The 24,241-nt window shown below is 26.2% G+C and overlaps 1 protein-coding gene across 1 annotated transcript; it reads right to left on the bottom strand.

Annotated features, from left to right (window-relative positions):
- Positions 1-2,549: 2,549 nt before the first annotated feature.
- LOC135926089 (proliferating cell nuclear antigen-like) lies at positions 2,550-17,632 on the bottom strand. Its single transcript, XM_065461768.1, has 6 exons — positions 17,397-17,632; positions 17,250-17,353; positions 17,143-17,210; positions 16,956-17,100; positions 4,511-4,684; positions 2,550-2,885 (listed from the first exon to the last, which is right to left on the bottom strand). Exons 1-6 carry the CDS (start codon positions 17,615-17,617, stop codon positions 2,797-2,799), a joined length of 801 nt encoding a protein of 266 aa, XP_065317840.1. The 5' UTR covers positions 17,618-17,632; the 3' UTR covers positions 2,550-2,796.
- Between the last annotated feature and the right edge of the window lie 6,609 nt (positions 17,633-24,241).

Below are 24,241 nucleotides of genomic sequence, written 5' to 3'. Positions count from 1 at the left end.
AATAACGAATATAAAAATTGTCAGATTAAATTATTATCCTTATAAAGATAATAAATAAAAATATTTTTAAAAAATATTATTTAGAAAACCCACCTCTTTTAATATACTTAAAAAATAGATAATTTTACAAAAATGATAAAGAAAACTATAAAAGATTTCACCTAGAAGATTGTTTATTTATTATAAAATTCACAAAAGAATTCCTCAAAAAAGATTTAAAATTTTTATCAAAATATGTTTAAAAATCTTTTTGAACTTCAAAAAATATTTTTTGCTTAAAATTTTGGGCCTGTGAAAATCACTAATAAATTGTAACAAAAATAATATTACAATAGTAGCATTTCATTTTTTTTATTAAAAAGATATCAAATAAAAGAAATCCATTTTTCATTTCATAATAATATAAATAAAAAATGGTAACAGATTAAATCATGGGGAAATTTTCATATATTATTTTTTTTATATTTATTTTTAATAATTTTTTTTTATTTATTTTAGATTGTCTGGATTTTGGTAGAAATTTTTGAATGTTACCATTTTCTTTCAATTGGCATATTTTTAGATTTTTTTTTTGATAAATAAATATCGTGTGGATTTTGAAGGAAATTTTTTGATACAATATCAAAGTTTTTTAAATTTAACATTTTACCTCTTTATGGATAACATAGAACTATTTTTGTTTTTCCTTAAAAATATATATATCTATATTATCATTGTATATATGTTATGTTTATTCAAATAAATTGATTAATTATTTAGTATACCTATTTTTATTAAATTCTTAAATATACTTTTTTTTCTAAATTCTTAAATATACTCTTTTTTTCTAAATTCTTAAATATACTCTTTTTTTCTAAATTCTTAAATATACTCTTTTTCTAAATTCTTAAATATACTTAAGATTTTTTTTAAATTTAAAAAAAATAATAAATAAAAAAATATATTTTAAAAAAAATAATCTTCGCGATATTGACTTTGCTATAAAATTTTCGCTCTAATGTATTCGCTTTAAAGGTTTTGCGATATTTCGCTATAAAAAATTCGCGATATTGTTTTCGCGGAAAAATACTCGCTAATGTGGATTCGCGATAAAAGTTTTGCTATAAAATTCATTCGCGATAAAAGTGTTTCGCGATAAAAGTTTCACTGAATTGTCATGGAACCGCAAAACACATTTCATAAAAATCTGGGCTATCATTAAAAACAATTATAAACCCAAAACAATCTTAAAAAGAATACATTTAAAAGATTCTTATTTTTTTAAAAATTTCTTATTTAAAATAGTTTTAAATGATCATATTCTAAAAATGGAATTCTAGATTTATAAATGATCAAAACTTTAAAAATATAGACTGGACCTAAAAAAAATCAACTTCTTCAAGTTTTCTACCTTTCTGAAATAGGAATTTCTGTCAATTATTTAGACTTTTAAACCTTGCAACTATTTTTTAAAAATATGATTTTATAAAACAATATTTATCCGGAAGATGGCGCTTTATAAAAATACATTTTTCTTTTTAATGATATATAAAATTATAGAAGATATGGAAATGAAATATATTTAAAAAAACAAATTTTCAATTTTAAATGATAACATGGTTTAAAAATATATATTAAAAATTATATGTAAAATATAATTCTAGGGAAAAAAACATTAAAAAGATTATACATCTAGTATTATAATAATAAAAAAAAGGAAGTATATAATTTGGAGAATATGTTTGTGACGGTGTTATAAAAAGTATTGAGGTTAAGATGGATCATCTTGTGGAATGAGACTGCCTATGAAGTTAATATAATTAGCCTTGTGTATTGCGATGGCGAACCTTTGCCTTAAGAAGATGCCCTTGCAGGGTTCATCGGTTAGTTGACGGATGAGCCGAGTTCCTTGAAAAAGGATAAGGCATATTTCCCAAAAGTAGTAAGGGTAGTGGAAATGATGGGGATGAAAATATATTCTTGAGAGATTTCAGAATATTTCGCTATTTTGAGTGACTCCCTTTTCTCAAGTATATTAAGTGTTTGATTTGATGGAGCGAGTAGATCAATGCAAGAGTAGTCCCAGACCAGGAATTGACCGCGCTTCCAAGGAATTTGCGATATTCCGTCAGGCCGTTTCCCATCAGATCTGAAAAGACCAGAAGGTTCAAGAGTGGAGGGGATTTGAGCGGATCTAAGAGCTCTAATGATGATAGAATTGCATAGATTATGTCTTACAATTCGACCTTTACATGAGCGACAATGAAGACTATGTCTACCATTGCCCAAAACTGCAGAACCGCAACCTGAACATATGTGGAGTTGGGTAATAAGATAATTTAATCGAATACAAATCGCGTGAGTATAAAATTATTTATTTAAAAATAAACTAAATAAGATGGAGGGTGTAATCAGCAAACCCCCCCCCCCCTCCAGGTAAATATAAAATATAATTAATAGAGGCCAGAAAGGGATAGCAGGTCGTTCCAAATAAAATAAGTGCCAAAATTATTTTTACTTCTGAAAGGTTTAATTACAGCATAAGCAAACTCAATATAATTGTCCTGGTAAATATTTATTTAATATTATCAATTCCATTTTACTCCATATTAATTAAAATGGAGCCTGTATTACATTATAAACACTAATGTCGTCTTATATATACCATTTTATTTATAAATTATTCGACTGAACGTTATTAAAAATGAGATAAATTTTATGTATATCGTTATTGATAAAATAATATTTCGTTATAAATGGTTCATATAGTATTAAATATGTATAGATATATTAAAATAACATAGGTGTCTTTAATTTTCAATCGTTATCACTTTCATTGTTTTCTTCGATCTTTGGTGCCAAGAAATATCTAACATAACCGATGTCCTCAATATCATATTGAACAACTAAAATTTATGATTATAAAAAAAAATTTGAAATCATTTAGAATGAATGACCTTTTAAAATAGTATATAAAAACTTAATTATTTTTCAAGGGGAGGCAGATAACTTATTTAGCTTATCCGATTAGAGTATAAGTCGCCCCGAAATCGAGCTCAAAAAATATAAAATAATATTTTTGCTTTTTTAATTATAGATAAAATGATAATTAGAATTTCTAATAGATTAGGACAAAGCAATTTAATGATTTATTATTTTATTTTATAAAAATGCGTTAAATTTATATTTTTTAAATTAAAAAATAAATTTGTTGTTATCTTTTTCCTTTCATAAAAAATTATAGGGGGGCTGGCCCATTTAAATTGTGCAAGATTATTTTAAATCGAGTCGAAAAACATTTTCGTCAACTAATTTTAAAAATTCCAATTTTTTTTGCTAACGAACAATACTTCAATTCATTTAAAAATTCAGTTGTACGAATAATAAAATTTACTATTTGTTTTTTTGATTTGAATTATAAATTTTTAAAACTTATGAAATAATTCGTAAAATACGAAAATATGTTGACAGAATTTTTTAAATATTTATCTTGTTGCACATCTAATTTTAAACAAAAAATTCGTATTCGATCAAATCATTTTTTTATTCGAATACTTAGGATGTATATCGTCATAGTTGTGGTTAAAGATAATGTTTTATGATACGAACCGGTATCTGACTTAGCAAGTTAATTAAATATTTTAGGATCCGGTACATCTCTTTGTTCAAAAAACGTTAAGGACAAAAATAATATTTTTTTGTTAGTTACTTTAAAAAATAGAGGCCAATTGATATCATATCTGATTTTGTATTCTGTAAACAAGTAATCGTTTAAATTTTTAATGATACATCTAGTGTTGCAAAATCGTTCTATTTGAGTTGAATTTTAAAAACGGTTAACTCACTATTCTATTCAGAAAAATATTATGCAAGCCTGAAGATTTTGTTTATAGTTAACACAAAGGTTTGGACATCTATTAGTGAAATCTTGAAACTTCGGTAATATTTTCTTCGCTAAAATATTGAGTTAGCGATTTTGCATCACTAATTCTACTCATCTCATATATTTTTAATAGTATAACATCTATAATTTAATTATACCATAATATAAGTCATTTAAATATATTATGATCAGTTAAAGCTTATATTCATGAATCTAAAAATATATAAAATATTTTTATTGATATAATAATATTTATCTATTTACATAATAATTAACAAACAAATATATTATGGAATTTGAAATAAATTTTTTAAAATTAAAACGCCATTTTATCGGATCTGAAAGATTTATAATATTGCCGATAACCGATATTTTTAAAAAAATGAAATATCAGCCCTATCTGTACATCCCCTCTTATAACTAACTAACTCAACGATTTTTATGTAAGTTATTAGTTGGTTTTTTACATTCGAAAAAAAACAAGCAGTTTTTTGTTGTTAACAATTGAGTATATTATATATAACCCAATTATAATAATTCTCTCACTTTTAATTTTGCGCCCAAGAAATCTTAATTAACATTTTAAATTTATAACACATTGAAAAATTTTATTTAAGTGTGTAATAATAAAAATTGGACTTCACAAACCTAATGGGACGTCCTTAGAGAGACATAATTTAACGATCGGAGAAAGTGTAGATGCTCTGGAGAAATAATTCAAATATTTCAAAGCAAAGGTTAGTTTAACGGCGTCAGTTAATTCTATTGTTAAATTGTCTGCTTCATTTTCATCTGATGTGGATTGTAGTAATGTAATCTTTCCTGAAATAATTATATATTTAGAAAATTATTAATCAAATAAATAATACATAAAAATGATTTTGCATACAAATCAGATCGATTCAGAAGAAAGGCTAATGTAACTACGAAAGAGCAAAAATTTTAGTCTTATCATTGATATTTTTGGAGATATTCGGGGTCAAATTGATATAAATGAGTATTTTTACCACATAGGCCTTCATTCAATTAATCATATTTAAAAACTACATAATTTAAAATAAAAAAAAATTCTTTAGATTTTTCAATTTCAGTCCATTTTATTTAATATAACGTTGTTAAAAACGATTTTTTGGAAATAATAGTACTCTTACTTTTTATAAAAAATTTAATAGATATTACTAAAGTCCGATTTAATATCTATAAAAAAAATTGGTCTCCCATAATTGTTAAAAATGATTTATAAGTGTATAGTATAATATTTTCCAGAAAAGATGTGTCTTTGTTAAAGTACCATGTTAATAAGTTTTTTTATACTTGATATAATTTAAAGGATTATTCATTTAGGTTAAAATAACATTCAATCAATAAAAGTGTTATATTTCGATGGTTATTGCTAGATATAGAATGAAAATGTTTTATTTATAATTCCATGTATTTATTATAATTCAGGGGACGAGAGGTTGAACCTGACATTCTATTGTTTAAAATTATGTTTATTTATAAAAAGATATATTTTTTATTAACCTACAGGTTTGGGCCATATAATTTTTGTTTAAAATAAACCCAGGCCGGGCTTAAATTTAAAAAAAAATATTTGGGGCTGGCCTGACCGATTTATTTTCTTCTATAAATTAATCATTATCTAATAAAATAAATAGAAAAAAAATATTTTAAAATTTTTGTAAGAGTGAATAATATTTCACATTCATTCACTTCCCATATTTCCTAAATTATTTCAAAACCATATTATCAAAAATTTTTTTATATACCTGAGATGAGTTGAATATTTTTTTAAAAAAATGCGAGCTAAACCAAAATCTTTTTAAAAAATAACTGGGCAATTGGTATCTGCAGGTCTCTGATATTTTTTGTTTTCAAAGATTTTTACTGAGAAAGATATAAAAATTGTGAATTAATTAAGTGATTCACCATTATAGGTGATAAATTTATATTTTTTAAATTATTCTGCCCATAATAACTATTGGAATCAAGATTTTATAACTTTGAAAAAGGAAATTCAATTTATTACTAATTCATTATATTATAAGATTATTTGCCCATATAGCATATTTAATGAATATTAATAAAAAATATTGCTGTCCCAATATTTTCATTGTTTTTAGCTATTTTATGATTGTATATTAAAAAATTATATTATATAAATAATTTCACAATATTAAATTAATGATAGGGACTAAAATAAAGTTTATTTATTTTAATGTTTAAAAAAATAGTTAATAAATTTTATTTACTCTTCTTTGTTATAATTATGCAATAAATAAAGAGTTTTAAAATATTTAACAAGTCTCATTCAACTAGTGTTGTTAAACGACCCTATTTAGCCAATTTTTTTTGACCAATTGTAAATTAACTCAAGCCTATTTTTGCCCATTAATGGCTGAAGGTTGGACTTCTATTGTGCTTAGGTAATACCTTTTAAAAAATTAGTTAAATGGAGCTTTTTAACAACACTACATTTACCCAAAACATTGCAAAGAGATTATTAACTTTTGGAGAATAAAAAAATAAAATACACTTAATCATTCATGAAAGTTAGTTGACTTTTTTTTAGCCTTAATAAAAATATGTTCGAAATCTCATTTTTCTTGCTCATTTAACATGGAATGACCATTTTATGAAAATTTATGCCATATTATTAATAAATCGATTAGTGTCTTAGAATGTTTATAATAAAAGCGCTTTTTAATGAATGTATAAGACACTTACACAAATATCCAATTCATACATAGCTAAAATAGCTCACAAACATCCTTTACTAAGCAATGACTCATTGGAAATTTAGAGCAAGAATGCTATTTTTTACTAGATTAAACAGAACAGGCTGCACTACTTTTTGAGAAAAAAAGTATTCAACTATGAAAATATTTGGTGTACCTGCAACTATTGCACCTAGCAAAATGATATAAATGCATGTGATCACTGTTGGATTATGCAAAGTATATTTATGGAACAAAGATAATTTAAATGATGGATTTTATTTTATGCAAAACAAATTTTACTTTTTTTTTATAGTTTATGTAACAAGATTAATTTAAATGATGGATTTTATTTTATGCAAAACAAATTTTACATTTTTTTTATAGTTTATGTAACAAGATTAATTTAAATGATGGATTTTATTTTATGTATTTTTTCTTCCAAAAATTATAATTTTACTATATAAATAGCAATTGTTTTTTACACAAGATTAATCGGATGATATTTTGAAAATAAAATTAATAAAAAAGGAAAGAGTTAATAAAGAAAAGGTAAATATACAATTTGATAAATTAGAATTATTGAGAGGAATTATATTATATATTTTAGGTACTCAAGGGTAAGTAATTAAACATCATTATTATTAGAATTAATCTTTTATTTTAATAAAGAAAGATTTAACAACCCTTGGATTCTTAATTGCTCTCCCAATACTGATTAAACACCCTGAGTTAAGTTCGGATTTATAACAATTTGGTGCCGAAACCCGGGACCTGTTAGATATTCACGTAGGAATTCAAAGGTAAAAACAAATCTATTTTATGTTATGTAAATTATTATTACTTTTATTTATTATAGTAGTAATTTTATATTTATACAATTTTTTAAAATTATTTTAATCAAGTGGTTATTGAGTACACTTTAATGTATATTACGCAAATAAATTTATTAAGTTTAATACTTGAAAATATAAGTATAATTATATTTTTGGTGCTAATTTTAAGTTTCACGTTAGGTTTAATTATAGGAAGAAATACGACTTACGTTAAGATAGAGATTAAAGAGTTAGAAAATATTAAGAATATATTAAGAGAGGAAGATAAGAAAAGAAATATAAACAACTTCATACGAACGGATAATTACAGACAGATAATTTGCTATAGTTGTGGTCAGCCGGGCTACATGTCGCGCCAGTGTGAGATAACGAAGAATCTAAGATGCGCGAGGTGTGGCAAGAATGGCCATGTGGCTATAAGTTGCAGAGTAAACAATTCAATTGTAAGGTGCAATAATTGTGCCCAAGAAGGACACACACAAGAAAATTGCAATAAATGACTAAGAGAGAAATATTTTAATTTTAATGATAAATTTTGTAATGATAATAATTTTTCTAATGTTAATAGTTTTAATTCAGGTAAGAATAAATATTTTAATTTTAATGATAAATTTTGTAATGATAATAATTTTTCTAATGTTGATAATTTTAATTCAGGTAAGAATAAATATTTTAATTTTAATGATAAATTTTGTAATGATAATAATTTTTCTAAGGTTGATAATTCTAGTTCAGGTAAGAATAAATATTTTAATTATAATGATAAATTTGGTAATGATAATAATTTTTTTAACGTTGATAATTTAGTAGAAAATAAGAATAAAGATTTTAATTTTAATAATGATAATTTGGATAATGTTGATAATGCTAGTGCAAGTAAGAATAATTATGGTAATAAGAACGAGAAATTTTGCGATGATAAAAAGTGCTTTAACGTTGATAATTATAATTCAAGCGATATTAATAGAAGTGATATAAAGATAAAAAGTAGAGATTTTGAAATATATAGAATTAAAAAGGCAACTAGGGTAGACGTACTAAAGATGGAATTAGAGAATTTTTTAATGAAAAATAGATGCCCTAGAGTAAAGATAAACATGGAGGAAGCAGAAATTTGTTTTTTATTAGATACAGGAGCAGAAATTAGTTTAATAAGTATAAAGGATTTTATGAGATTTTGGCCAGAGAAAGAGTTTGTTACTAAAAAGATAAGAGCCAAACAATTGGATGGTAGCATGGTGAAAATTTTAGGGTATTATAGGGTAAGGTTACCAAGAGTTAATAAAAGTATAAATTTGTGGATAACGACGTTGAAGATTGAACCGATTTTAGGATGGGATGATATAAGAACGTTAGGTCCAGTTTATAATTGGTGGAAATTTTTCGATACTATCCCTGTAAGTAATGATGAAAATAGTGAAAGGATAGATTTCGATAGATTTAAGTTACCTATTATAGAGGATAAACAAGAATTAGTTCTCGATAAACTTAGAAATCGAACACCAGAATTTTTGATTAAATATAGAAGCAACTTAGAAGAAAATAAGAAAACAAGAGATACAAAGACAATAGAGGTAAATTCAGTCGAAATTAAACAAGAAATTAATAATATGGTAGACCAGAATGTTGTTGAAGATATTGTTGACAAAGAAATAAAGATTATTTTGAATAGGTATAATGAAGTCTTTAAAGAAGAATTAGGTACTCTGAAAAATTTTGAAGTAGATATACGATTAGAAGAAAATTATAGGCCTAAGTTTTGCGGCATAAGAAGATTACCGTTTTCCTGGATAGAAGAGATAGATAAAGAATTAGATAAATGGTTAAAAGACGGAATAATAAAACCAATAGTGCATAGTGAATGGGCAACACCTTTAGTGCCCATAAGAAAAACAGATAACAGTTTAAGATTGTGTATAGACTATAGAGTAACAGTTAATAAGTGCGTAATAAATGAAAAGTATCCACTACCTAGAATAGAACAGCTGCTAGCGAATTTAAGAGGAGACACCCTGTTTTCAAAGATTGATTTTTCGAATGCTTATTTGCAAATTAAGGTGAGTGAAAAGACAAGTAAGATACTAACGATTACAACTCATAGAGGTTTGTTTGCATTCTGCCGATTACCTTTTGGTTTGAAAATATCAGCGCCAATATTTCAAAGAACGATGACGGCGTTATTTCAAGGAATAAAAGGAATAATGTATTATTTAGATGATGTTTTGATATCTGGTAGAACAGAAGAAGAACACAATTCGAGATTAGTTAAAGTGTTAGATATTATATTAGAAAATGGTTTAAAAGTTAATTTGAAGAAGAGCGTTTTTGGAGTAAAAGAAATAAAGTATTTAGGACATGTTATAAAGGGAAATGAGATTACGCCAATTGGAAAGAATATAGATAAGATCATGAATATGAGAGCCCCGAATAATAAAGCGGAGGTACAAGCGTTTTTAGGAGCAACAAATTATTATCATCGGTTTGTTCAAAATTTTGCAGAAATTGCTACACCGTTGTATGATTTATTAAAGAAAAATAAAAAGTTTGAATGGGGAGAAGCACAGGAGAAAAGTTTCGAAAAGTTGAAAATAAAGATGGTAGAGAAGCCGATTTTAAGTTGTTTTAAGAAATTAAATATTATTTTAGCAGTAGATGCTTCTAATGAAGGTATAGGAGGAGTTTTGTTGCAGATGATAGATAATGTGGAGAAACCTGTTTTATTTTTATCGAGACGATTTAATAGCACTGAGAAAAATTACTCAACGATAGAAAGAGAGGCTCTAGCAGTGAAATTCGGGCTTACGAAATGTAAGGAATATCTGATAGGAAAAAGGTTTTTATTGTATACGGACCATAAGCCGTTGGTAGATTTATTTAAAAAAGAGAATAAGGAACTTATGATTTCACCCAGGTTGCAAAAATGGCTAATTTTAGTTGGTAATTTCGATTTTGAAATAAAATTCAGAGAAGGTAAACAAAATTGCTTACCGGACATTTTATCAAGATTGTTTAATAAAGACATTGAAGACAAAGAACCAGTAATCAATAATTTAGAATATATAGAAGAAGAAGAAAATGTAAATGGTAATATTATAAGAGCGGTGAGAATAGATACAAGAGAAAAACCTATAACATTTGATATAGTAGATAAGATATCCCAAAAAGATGAAGAATTAATAAGAATTAAAGCTTGTTTAAAAGGAGATATAGAATGGAAAAATGAAGATAAAGCGTTTAAAAAAGTTAAGAGTGAATTAAATATAGAGGACAATTGTTTATTGAGAGGATATAGATTAGTGATACCGAATAAATTAAGAAAGGAAACCTTAAATGTAATACATTCAGGTCATCAAGGCATAGAAAGAATGAAAAACAAAGCAAGAGAATATATGTGGTGGCCTAAGATGAATAAGGAAATAGAAGAGTTAGCAAGGAGCTGTGAAACCTGTAACATGTGGGCTAATGTTCCAGCAAAGAATAAAGAAGATAAATGGCCAAAGACAGACATTCCATGCGAAAGAATACATGTAGATTTTTTAGAATATGAGAAGAAAAGATTTTTTATCATGGTAGATGCAGGTTCAAAATGGATAGATTGTCAGCAAGTTTCAGGTTTATCAACAAGAGTAGCTTTAGACAAGATAAGGGATTTTGTAGGCAAATATGGTTTGATGAAGACGATAGTATCAGATGGAGGTCCAGCGTTTAAAGGTAGAGCATTTGATAAATTTTGTGATAGGTGGAATATTAGACATTTATTATCACCACCTTATTACCCAAGTAGCAATGGACAAGCTGAACGAATGGTAGCTTTAGTACAGAGTTGGTTGAAAAAGGCAAAATATGGAGAAGGTCAATAGTGGTTATCATTGTTAGCATACAACAGTACGGAAACAGCAAAAGGAAAGTCACCAGCTGAAATATTTTTAGGAAGAAAGACGAGATCAGAATTAGATTTTTTAAAGGAAAAAGTGATAAGGAGAGAACAAGCAGATAGTGAAAGATTTCCAGTAGGAAGTTTGGTGTGGGTATTGTTGTTTGATGGGCCTATTAAATGGGGGAAGGGTGTAATAAGCAAAAATATAGGAAAGAAAAAAGTAGAAGTAAAGATTGAAGGACAAGAAGGAACCTTTACAAGGCACCTGAAGCAAGTAAGGTGTAGAAGCTTAAGGCCTTAGAGAGAAATGAGAAATATACGAAGAATTAGAAAGGAATAAATTGATGATAGACATAGTAGGAGAATCATAATTTGGAAAGGAATAACGTGATGATAGACATAGTAGGAGAATCATACGTTGTAGGAAATAAAAGGGATGTTAGACTTAATTAGGAGAGTTATATTTTATAAAGAGTTAGAGAAGAAATTCTAACCTAGTATAGAGAAATAAGAGTCGAAGAATATATATATATATGTGTATAAAGTATTTTATTTAGATGGCCTCCTATGTTAGAGTGGGTAACAAGGTAATGAAGATAGAGATAAGAGAGGTTGACGGTTCAGAAGAATCCAACAAATGGGTAGAAGCCGCTAGGAACGAAGCGAAACAAAGATACGGAGATTGGCTACGAGAAACGCCAACGAGAGGGGGTCGCAGAATAGCGCCGTATAGCACAAGAAGGAGAGTGGAATGCTGGGCGTGCGGGGGTGAACACAAACTTAGGTTTTGCCCAAGTATAGAGTTGACAACGAATAGTAATTCGAATGAACCAGGGAGGAACATGGTAGCATCGGCAAACACGATGGAGTTAAGGGAAGTTTAAAGGGGGGAGATGTTGGATTATGCAAAGTATATTTATGGAACAAAGATAATTTAAATGATGGATTTTATTTTATGCAAAACAAATTTTACTTTTTTTTTTATAGTTTATGTAACAAGATTAATTTAAATGATGGATTTTATTTTATGCAAAACAAATTTTACATTTTTTTTTATAGTTTATGTAACAAGATTAATTTAAATGATGGATTTTATTTTATGTATTTTTTCTTCCAAAAATTATAATTTTACTATATAAATAGCAATTGTTTTTTACACAAGATTAATCGGATGATATTTTGAAAATAAAATTAATAAAAAAGGAAAGAGTTAATAAAGAAAAGGTAAATATACAATTTGATAAATTAGAATTATTGAGAGGAATTATATTATATATTTTAGGTACTCAAGGGTAAGTAATTAAACATCATTATTATTAGAATTAATCTTTTATTTTAATAAAGAAAGATTTAACAACCCTTGGATTCTTAATTGCTCTCCCAATACTGATTAAACACCCTGAGTTAAGTTCGGATTTATAACAATTAATGTTGCTTATTTATTAGGTCCCCAATATCAAAGTTAATTTAATTAAGTATGTGATATAATAAAAGAATTAGGCGTTTTACAAGATGATCAAAATATTTTAGGTGATATCATAGATTTCAGAAGTAAAAGTGGTATGTTTAATAGCAAAATATGTGGAAAGCAAACTTCCACAAGAAGCAACAGATTCCATTCTTTGCTCACCATGCTCATAGGTAGAAGTGGCATTATACTAGCAATTCCTATTTCTAATTCTTCTTAATAAATAAATCGGTTGATTTGGGTAAATAATAAAACAGAAATAGATTGAAGATCTCGACAACAAGGAAATTGATTCAAAAATATTAAAGAAAATGATAATATTGAATATGAATAAGAACAAAATTGTGCCAAGGAAAGTGAAACATAAGTTAATGAATGACAATTAATTTAAAAAATACTATATTATTATAATAGATTTATTTTATTATTATATACAAAAAAGGTTAATATTGTCTTAAAAAACATCTATTTGAATTTATCTATATCTCACAGGTCAAATATTGTTCAATCAACAAAATCATATTAGACAGTCAAATTACAACACTGACCAGTAGTATTGGATCAACACTGATATTAAACTTTTAGAAAATTACCAGATATGCTCATATTTTTTTTAAATTTAACCAATACCAATTTTATTATTTTATTTCTATACACATTTTTCTTTCTTGTAATAAATTGTGACAACTATAAAAAGGGTAAGTAAAAAAGTTTCTTTTAAACATTTTTTAACATTAGAAGAAGTAAAGTATATTGATAAACTAAAATAAAAGAAGATTACCCAAAATGTGTATTTTTACTATGGTTTATTCCGTTATTTTTATTAAGAACTTATATTAAATAAAAATAAAATAATGAGCTATGGTATTATAGCTTTATTTATTGTGATATATTATTTTTAAATCTTTTATTTTCTCTATTATGTCAAAAATCTTGAATTTAAATTTATTTTCTTATCTTTATAAAGGAATATATCCAATATTATAATTTCAATTATTTTATATTTAATTTGTACACTATTTATTTAAGAAAATATATATAATTCATTATAAAGTAAATTTAATATGAAAATATATATAGTGTGCTCAGAGTTGGGCAGTACCGCGAATACTTGTATCTAAGATACAAGATCCTTTTGTATCTTGTACTCAGTATCTTATTGACATTTTTAATAAGATACTAGTATCTGTATCTAAGATCCTTTATTTTTAAATGAATCTTGTATCTTTTTCATTTTCTTTAAAAAGATACAGATTTTTTTTATTATTCATTTAGAACATTTACATATCACACAATGTAACTTTATTTTCTGTGAAATCTTGTATTATTTTTTGCTATATTTTAAATATATTGATAACTAAAATTAGTTGGAAATTTAAAAAACACAAAGATAGATATATTAAAAATAACAACACCAAAAATAAGAAAAGGATATATTTTATATGAAATATTTTTTAATTTGTATAATGTTTAACATATATAGTAGTGAAGATGAAATTATAGAGATAGGTACTCCTGAATCAAATCCGAATAAATTATAGATGAAAAATTTTATAAAGTAATTTATGTGAAAAAGAAATTTTATAAAGTAATTTATGTGAAAAAGGACAAGGTACAAGCCGAATGTCAAAATTGCACAAGTAAAAAAGTTATTAAAGTTGAAAAAACTCCTCTACAAACTTTGTTAAACATATTAAAGTATAGTATACATTTTTATTTTATAATTATTAACATAATAATACCTATACATAAGTCCCTCTTAGATAATTGTTATTAAAAAATTTTATAGAAGATGGATGGTTGATTATCAAATTAAAATCATTTTTGGATATATACCAATACCACTTTTTAGAGGTCAATTTGATCTGATATTCCCGATATTAAATTTATATCGGCCGATTACCGATCCGATATCATATATAATTTTGTATTCTGTAAAGATACCAATGGTTTTAATTTTTAATATACTTTTTATTAGTATAACATCTATAATTTAACTATACCATAACTTATGTAGTATATAAATTATTTTTATTGTTAAATCACTTTTATATAATAAGTAATAACATTAATCTATATACATATTAAGTAATAAACAATTGTATTATGAAATTTGAAATAAATATTTAAAATAATATTTAACATTAATATAGCGAAGATTTCTTTTTAGAAATACCAATGTTTCCAATTTATCAGAGGTCAGCTTGCGGCGATAGTAACTATCAATATCACCAGCTTCACTAAAAACAGATTCTGAAGAGATTATTGCACACTTTTATATCAGAATGCGCAAAAAATAACAATATGTTTATTAATTAATTATTATTATTAAAAAATATACATAAAAATGGATTCCGATTTAATTTATAAAAATAAATGATTTCAGATATAACTATTTTTTTTTAATTTTATAACATTTTAATTTTGTTAAAGAAGCCATTTTTATATTGGATCAAATTTTATAATATTGACCGATAACCGATATTTTAAAATGGGTAAAATATCGGCCCGATGCGATCCGATAAAAAATATCGACACATCCCTAATATATTTTATATTTTAGAAATTTTATTTATTTATGATATAAGTAAAATTACATTACAGTATTTATTTACAAAATTTAATCAATTTAAAATGCATTAAAGAAAATTGCTATGTAATTAACAATTAAATTATAATGTTGTACATTATTTTCATATTTTTTATATATAATTAATGATTTTGCAAGAAATATATAAAAAAAATTTAAAAAGAGATTTAAATGATATTTATATATATATATGATATTACAAATGCAAGAATTAATAAGTAAAATTAGAAAATATATCTAATTTAAAAAATACATAAATATCACAAACAAGTAATGATAAATACTTATTAAAGATAATGAATAAAATAAAACTAGTATATTTTTTTTAGAGATGCCATTTAGCCATATACTCCGAATATAATCTATATTTAAAACAACAGAAAATAACCTGCAAATTGTAATTAACCATTTGATTTAATTTTTTTTCTTATTTGCACATTTTCTTACATTAAATATACTACTCTCCCTTCCCTGTTTATACTATTAATGGGCAAAAATTAATATTAAAATCTCTGGTTATTATAATTTTTTTTGTGAATACGAATGATTTTATTAAATTTCTTTTTACATAAAACCTAGTCATCAATAAATATTTTATTAATTATTGAATATATTCATTCTTATATGTGTATGCTATGTTCTTCACAAATAAATAATAAAAACTGTATTTTATAAACTATTCTAATTTAATTGGTAATGATAATTTAAAAGTATCTTGTATTTAAGATACTCTAATTTAGTAAAAGATACAAGTATCTTTTTGATATTTTGAAAAAGATACTAGTATCTGTATCTAAGATTCATTTTTTTATAAAGAATCTGTATCTGTATCTAGATTCTTTTTCCAGAGGACCTGCCCAACTCTGAGTGTGCTAGCATATAAATTTATACTTATTTGCACAAGATTAAGATAAGTAAAAATTTGGATAATAAAAGTTACACAAAACTATATGTATATGTATAATTTTTCTTTAAGGTAATAAAATAAAGTATTATTTATTAAATATCTTATAAATATAACATTTATCTAAAAATTTAAAGACAAAATATATTTTTAGAATTTCAAAGCTTTAAGACTTTTTTTGATTTCTAAGAGCTAAGATAAGATAAGTGATTATTCTGATTAAACCATTTAAAAAAATTTTATTTTTCCATTATCTTAATATTATATAAAATAATGACAAAAAAGTTAATGTAAATATCAGTATCAGTGCCGGCCTAATAGATACTGCTTATATTTTTAATTTTCTTTTAAAACAATTAGCAAAATATGGCCAAAATTCCAACAATAATCCTTGGCCAGGTTTAAAATTATGACCATTTTTCTGTTCATATCTTAGATATTTAAGCAAAATAAAATGTTAAATTTTTAGAAAAATATATATTTGAAAATTTTTCTTTAAAATGTGTCCAGACCTAAAATTTTCAAGACACATCCAGTCCTAATATTTTTGCTAGGATGGGTCTCATCTTTCATGCCAAAAATTGTCCATCCTTCAGAATAAGTCTATTTCAAAAAGAAAAAAAACCAAATCAAGATGGACAATCCACATTCTCTAGACAGTATTATTGTAGAAAATATTAATATATTATAGTCAAATGAACCTGATCCTAAATCTCCATCACATGAAAAGTTTATTCCACCTTTAGTACAGCTTATACAGACAGATTCTCCTATTAATATAAGATCTCTACATATTTTTGAAAAGCTTGCCGAAGGCATGTTTATAACAACTGAGTATTCTGTAAACTAAAATTTGTATGTAAATTATTTGTTAAAAATATAGTATACTGGTATTCCAAGTTGTTCAACATCAAGATTCATTAATTTTAATTCGTATTCACATCTTCTTTCCATTTCTATCATAAATTACATAAAGTGATATGAAATTAATAAACTTGGTGCTTCAAATACAAAAGTAACGACATCTGAAGACCCATCATCTTCTGCTTTGATAGTAATAATATCATCATTCGCAGCACACTTAAGTATTTTATTCATACTTATTATAATGAATACTCATTTATTATCAGCATAAAATATACCTGATCATATTAATCCCCATAGACAAATTTCTGTCGCAGCGATAATAATCAAATCCATCAGCCCCTAAAAATAGGGAAACCAAACTAACGTGAGACCCATCCATAGCTTGAAGGCTAATTCCACTCTCACTACATTCCCAAGCTGCCTCAGTTAGCAAATCTCGGGAAGCTTCTAATATTCGTTTTAATATTGATCCGTCAATTAATCGGGCTTCAAACATTTTTGAAGTTATGGCGGGAATGGATAGTTTACAATAAAAATATGTTAGGAAAGGAGTTAGATATAAAAATATCCCCATCGCCCACTCCTATACATCAAGTAACTAATGAAATATAAAATCTTGGTTAGGGGCTAGGTTATTGGTCTATTTCTTTGCCTTTGGCTTATAAACGTTATAACACTTTAAGAACTGTTACGCATACAGTATGTGCAGCCTGCAAATTAATGTAAAAAGCGCAAGTAATCAAATTTAAAAATGATAACTGTCTTTATTGTATAATATTTTAAATTAATAACATCACATTAATTGTTTTGGTTAGTGCGACCGATCAATGATAAATTAGTATTATACTTCATATTTATTTATATCATTTATCATATTATTACATTTTATATAATATTTTATTTGATTTCCCTCTAATACACTAAAATTACATTGCATTATATTATTCATAATAGATAATACATCTATATAATATTATTATACTATTCATTTGAATAAGAAATCATAACAAAATTTTAGTCGTGGTACATAGGAGATTAACACTTATCCAATGACATATGATATGTCATTGCACCTATCAATGTAATTATTGTTTTTACCTTTGTTTTCTTTTTCACGTTTTTTCCTTTTATTTTACTTTTTACTTTTTTTATATGTATTCTTTTTACAAGCTTTTTGACGCAAAACAAAATAAATTTGGAAAAAGAAAATAATAATTTTTGAAAGCAAATATAATACCTCTTTATATATATATTACAAATAAATATAAATTGATTAATAATATGATTAATTTAAAAATATATGACATATAATTACTCTCTTTTATTTCTTTTACAAATAATTAAAATATATTAAAATTAAAGTAATGATTGTGCAAGTTTATCAAAAAAAAATATTCATCAACAAAAAAAAATGATTTTACCTAAAAAACAACCCACACACAACACGGCCCCCACTAATTGAAAACCAAATGTCGCACTTCACCCTCGCATCACGCCTTTCCCCATTGCCTCTCATTGATTTTTAAGGATTCGAGCAGTTACATTCTTATCGTTGTTCTTTCGGTCCTTGAGTCTTCCCTCTTTGTTCGACGGTATGGTTGATTCCCTGTATATATCACGTCTTGGTTCGACTTGGCTTCTAATCATTTGCATATCCAATTAACCATTTTGTCCCAATCGCTCAGATATTGAGTTAACCGGTCCTTAGTTTAGATGTCCCTTTAGATTTTCCTTGGATATATTGCGCACTATATTAAGATAAATATTTTTCCTAACAACTTAATCCTGACAAAATTTTCGACAATATACCGTTATCATTATGTATTTTTTTTATGAATTTCCTATCAACTACCCTATCCTATTATTAGTCCCGATCGTAATCTCTCAGGTTCCACTCCTCCTCGGAGTTGGTCTCGGTGCCGAACACCTTCTCTATGAAAACTTTACTCTGGTCAATTTGGTACCATATTTTCTACAATCATTCCGGACTCCTGTTTTTATTACCCCCAAACACTCTCGCTTATACTGTCTGTCCTACCATAAATTCAGCTTCACCCTTTCTCGATCAGCCCCTTTCTTTGCACTGCTGACCTAAGCTAATTCAACCAAATCCTAGTTCTCCTTCCTAAAAACTTCTCAGCGGGCGATTGCCCCCCCCTTTTATTTTTATTGTAATACGCCTTGCCACCCAAATTTCTCCGCTTTCATCTTTAGGTTTTTCAACCAGTTTTTAACCACAGCTACCCTAGTCTCCGCCTGACCATTTGAACTCGAGTGATAGATCCTGTTTAATCACAAAAGACCTTGAACTGTCTACTAATAAAAGCTGGATTTTCAAAGTCGAAAAAGTCGATGTGTATACGCTCCAGGGCTGAGTTGCTTTCAGCCATTTGTCTTTTCGAGGCATCAGAGCATAGGGATCCATCTAACACATGCTCGGCTAATATTTTCAATAACTTTATTCATTCCCTGCCCCGACACATATTCCGGCCCCCTTTCATTCTTTCCATTCCTTGACGTCCAGCATCCAAATTTCGACGACTTTATTTCTCTATATTTGAGCGTTTTATCTCCATCCTGCCAAACTTTCCTTCCCTTTAAGCATGCTTTGATTCGTCTCAATTCTAGATTTTTTAAGTTGTCCTTTTAATTTCTTCTCATATCGGCCCACCTCTGGATATTCCCGCCATCGCCCTGATCAATATTTACTCGTTATTCTCATCCCATTATTTATGTTCTTTCTCCCCAAAATCCTCCCCAGCTCCACACCTACATAAAATGTCCCATAAATAATCTTTTCTCCCTCGTTGATATTTTATGTCAAAACTGCTCACTAACAACAGCCATCGTTACAACCTAGGCGATAGCATTAATTCCTTGTTGTCCTTAAATAAATGTACGAGCTCGACATTTTGTTAATCTAGAAATAACAACTAGTGATATTTTCTCAATCATGGAAACCTTGTCTCTGCTGCTCTAAATATTCTTGAGAAAAATAACACGGGCATTTCTAATTCCATTTACTATGCAACAAAATACCTCCTATTCGGTAATATTTGACCATTTCTAAAAAGGCTTGCACTTTGGTTTTATTATTAGGTTTTAACATATTGGTGATCCCTGTATAAACATAATTGAGGGACTGCGCTCCCTAAAATTGTATTTAATAATAATCTAGGATATTCTAGAACAATTAAAAACAACCCATTTAATGTTTTTTCCTCTAGAACACCTTATTCGGTTATAGCAAATCGGAAGTGGCACAAGAAATATTTGATGTGGATTCTGACCATGAAGAAATGAGTAAAAAATTTACAATATTTAAATTTAAGTTGAATACAAAATAATATCTATCCTTGGCTACAGGCAGTGTTGTTAAACGCTACTTTTAAAAGTAGCGCGCTATTGCTACCGCTATTTTATAAAAAAATAGCGCGCTATCACTGCCGCTATCGTTTTCAAATAAGTAGCCTGCTACTACTTTTTACGCTATTTTGATTTTTTTTTAAAAATCTTTTTTACGAAACTTTATTTCCACAAATAAAATATTGGTATAAAAACATGAATATAATTTGTTACATATATATATATATAATTTATTATTGCACTTTAATAATAATAACATTTCGTTGTCATGAATATTACAAGTATTGTTATTATCTTCACCAAATATTCTATATTTATATCATTTATAAAAAATTATAATAAATTTAAAAACCTGAAAGCCTTCAGGAAATTAGACCCATTATTTGTAATCATCTTACAAACCTTGTTCTGAATTTTGTAAGACATATGGATTTCTGAAATAATATTTGCTAGAATATCATAAGTCTGACAGCCAATTATTCTTTTTAGAACTAATGCTACAGATTTTCGTTTTAGATTTGGATCAATTCAATGTGCGGTCACTCCTAAATAAGCTCTAATAATATGAATATCATTAATAAATCAGAAAATAAACATTTTTACCTTCTATTATGCGTCCAGCAATCTGCTGTTGTACAAATGTAGGAGACATCTGATAGATTTAATATTAAAAATTCTTTCATTTCTTTAAAGCCATCCAAAATTCTTGCCAACAATGTCTGCGGGCAAAATATTTTAGTAAGTGGAGAAAAAGTGTCTATCATCTTAATAAAATAACCATTATCCACCAAGGATAATGGTTGAACAGTATATATTATAAAGTTCATTATGACTTTGTCAGCCAATTTTTGAGATACACCTGGTGTTGATGAATCCAAATTGCATAATTTTGTTTGAATTAAATTTGATTTAGAAGTGGATGTATCTTCTTCCATTATCCCAAAACTTTTGAGATATTTTTCCATCTCTTTATAATTTGAGGTGTGAACAGTCTAAAATTATAACATTATCCATTGGAGATCATGTACTGATCTCAATAAATAAAAATAATATATCAAATCTATGCTCCAAAAATATTGAAGCCAAAATTATCCAAATGGAGGGCAAATTATGGGTTGGAACTAATTTGGGAAAAATTGATTCCCCATTTTTAAAAACGAACGTTCACAAATCAATAAAATAACAATTTAACCATTCCTCTAATAAGACCAATCTCCATAATAACAGCATCAAGAAGTGCATCTTCTTATGGTAATTGATCAACACTTGTCAGAAAAGTTACAACAATAAGAGATGCCATTGTGTTAAATAATGGAAATTGATTAAATTTGTATTGATATTTTATATAACTTTAATTGGTATTATTTGAATATAACCTTATTTAATATGTTAATGGAAACTTACGATTAGCCTTGTAACCTTATTTTTATTTAAATTGTTTTTGTAATATAATATATATACCTTATTTTTATTTAAATTGTTTTTGTAATATAATATATATACCTTATTTTTTAATAATTTTTTAGTTAGTTAATTCTTTTTTTTAGAAAAATATAATAAAATCTTAAAATTCTTTTACATTGTTTTAAAAATGGCATTAATTTCTACAAAATGTCACTTAAATATTATTTGTGTAAATATAAATAATTGTTCAAATTCACATTTTAAATTTCAATTATCTAAATAAAATAAAATATGTGCCGATTATATGGCTTAATTTATAACTGCAATAAGAAAAATTTATAATGTCATTTTAAAATTTGTGAATCGATGGTTTCATATATAGCCTCCAGGAATTTTGAGACTTAAAAATATTACATAATAGAATAAGTTGAGAACAAATAATTTTATCATTAGATAATGAGTTTTTAAAAAGCATTGACTATATATGACCCCTGCTAATAGTGTTATATAATATTGAAATCTAAATATGTTGTATTTAAATTTTATTTGATACCCATGTTGATGTTCTGTGATAATAATAATATTCATGATATTTTAACACGACTGTTTAGCTTTAGCGTGATAAAATTAATATAATCAAAAGATTTTTTAATTACTTTTTATTTGATACCCATATCAATTTTTATTTTTAACCCCACCCCCAATTTCCAGATTAAGTCCAACCCTTTAAGATAAGAGTAAATACTTTTAGTCAAAAGATATTTAAATTTGATTCCTATTTCAATTTTTTGTCTTTATAAAAATATTCCTGACCGCCCAAGACCTCCCGCCCACTTAGAGTGATAATTAATACAATCAAAAGATATTTTAATTACCTTTTATACCCATATCAATATTTTTTATTTTTTACCCCCAGCCCCCCCCCCCCCGGACTAAGTCCTACCAATCAAGATCAAGAATGAATGCTTTCAGTCAAAAGATATTTAAATTAGCTTTTATTTATACCCATATCGATATTTGATGTTTATAAAAATATTCCTGACCCCCCAAGACCTAGACCTGGCCACCTAGAGTGATAATTATTATTACAATTAAAAGATATTTTAATCAACCCATATCAATATCTTTTATTTTTTACCCCCCCCCCCCCCCCACCCCCCCCTTCCCTATATTAAGTCCTTCCCATCAAGACCAATAATGAATACTTTTAGTCAAAAGATACTTTAATTAGCTATTATTTGATATCTATATCGATATTTTGTTTTGTTAAAAATACTCCTGCCCCCCAAGACCTAGACTCGCCCATTAATGGGGAAATGTTGACCACTAGTTGAATAGATCTTTTGATTAGCTATCGATTGATACCCTATATTCGACATATATACTTTCATAAGCCCCCAAAAAAACTTTAAAAAAAAAAAAATAAAATTTAAAAAAAAATAAAGCAAAACCCGCGTAAAACGCGTTTTAAATTAAGATTATTTTTTACCATGGTTCAAAAGTTATATAACCGTATTTCTATATCCTTTAAAAAATTGAATTCTTAAAAAGATACCTTTAAAATCCGTGATGATACTGGATAATTCTGCTCCCTTTAAAAATTACGACATATATATAATTAATAGTATAATAAACTTATTTGATTAATGGCATATAATGTTTACCTACTTTAATTGAATGTATATTTAGCTCTCACTTGTTTATTTCAATCGATTCTTTAACTTTTTTATTAACAGTTTGAAAGTAATCTGATAAGATAGATAAAATCCGACACAATTACTTAAAAGGTGCTATGTTAATAAAAATATTAATATTATTTTTTTTTAAATATAATCTATTTAACCTACTATGTTTTTATTTTAAATTGATTTTTATAATTTTCAATATTTTTTATTTCTTATAAAAAATAAATAACAAAGCAAAGATAGGAATTACATAAATATAAATATTAAAAAGCAGTTAAATTTAGTATAATGATGAATGATGTGTAAAATAATTCCGGTGATTTTGTTAATACAAGTTTTTGTGCAAATATCCTGTGAATTTTTTTCATCGGTGGCGCATATCTTAGATCTCATGGAAACAAGGAAAGTATTCATTAATTTGATCAAAAATTACACGGTTGAAGAAGGAATTCGACTCGAAAATTTAAGGAAGTAATATAGTATAAATAAAATATTATATAGCAATTAGGCAAATTTTTTTTAAAAATAACTCTTTCTTAAATATGGTGAAACCTCAATAATTTATTTTTCCTTTTTTAGCGTTTTGATTTCTGATCCCAAATATCTTATAATTTTTGCACATATTTGAGTAATTTATACTCTTTCCCTGTTTTAATTATTTTTTT

This window comes from Gordionus sp. m RMFG-2023, chromosome 3 (assembly GCF_954871325.1).
Source record: "Gordionus sp. m RMFG-2023 chromosome 3, tfGorSpeb1-WG-v2, whole genome shotgun sequence".
Classification (NCBI taxonomy): domain Eukaryota; kingdom Metazoa; phylum Nematomorpha; class Gordioida; order Chordodea; family Parachordodidae; genus Gordionus; species Gordionus sp. m RMFG-2023.
This window is presented reverse-complemented; position numbering and strand designations above follow the sequence as displayed.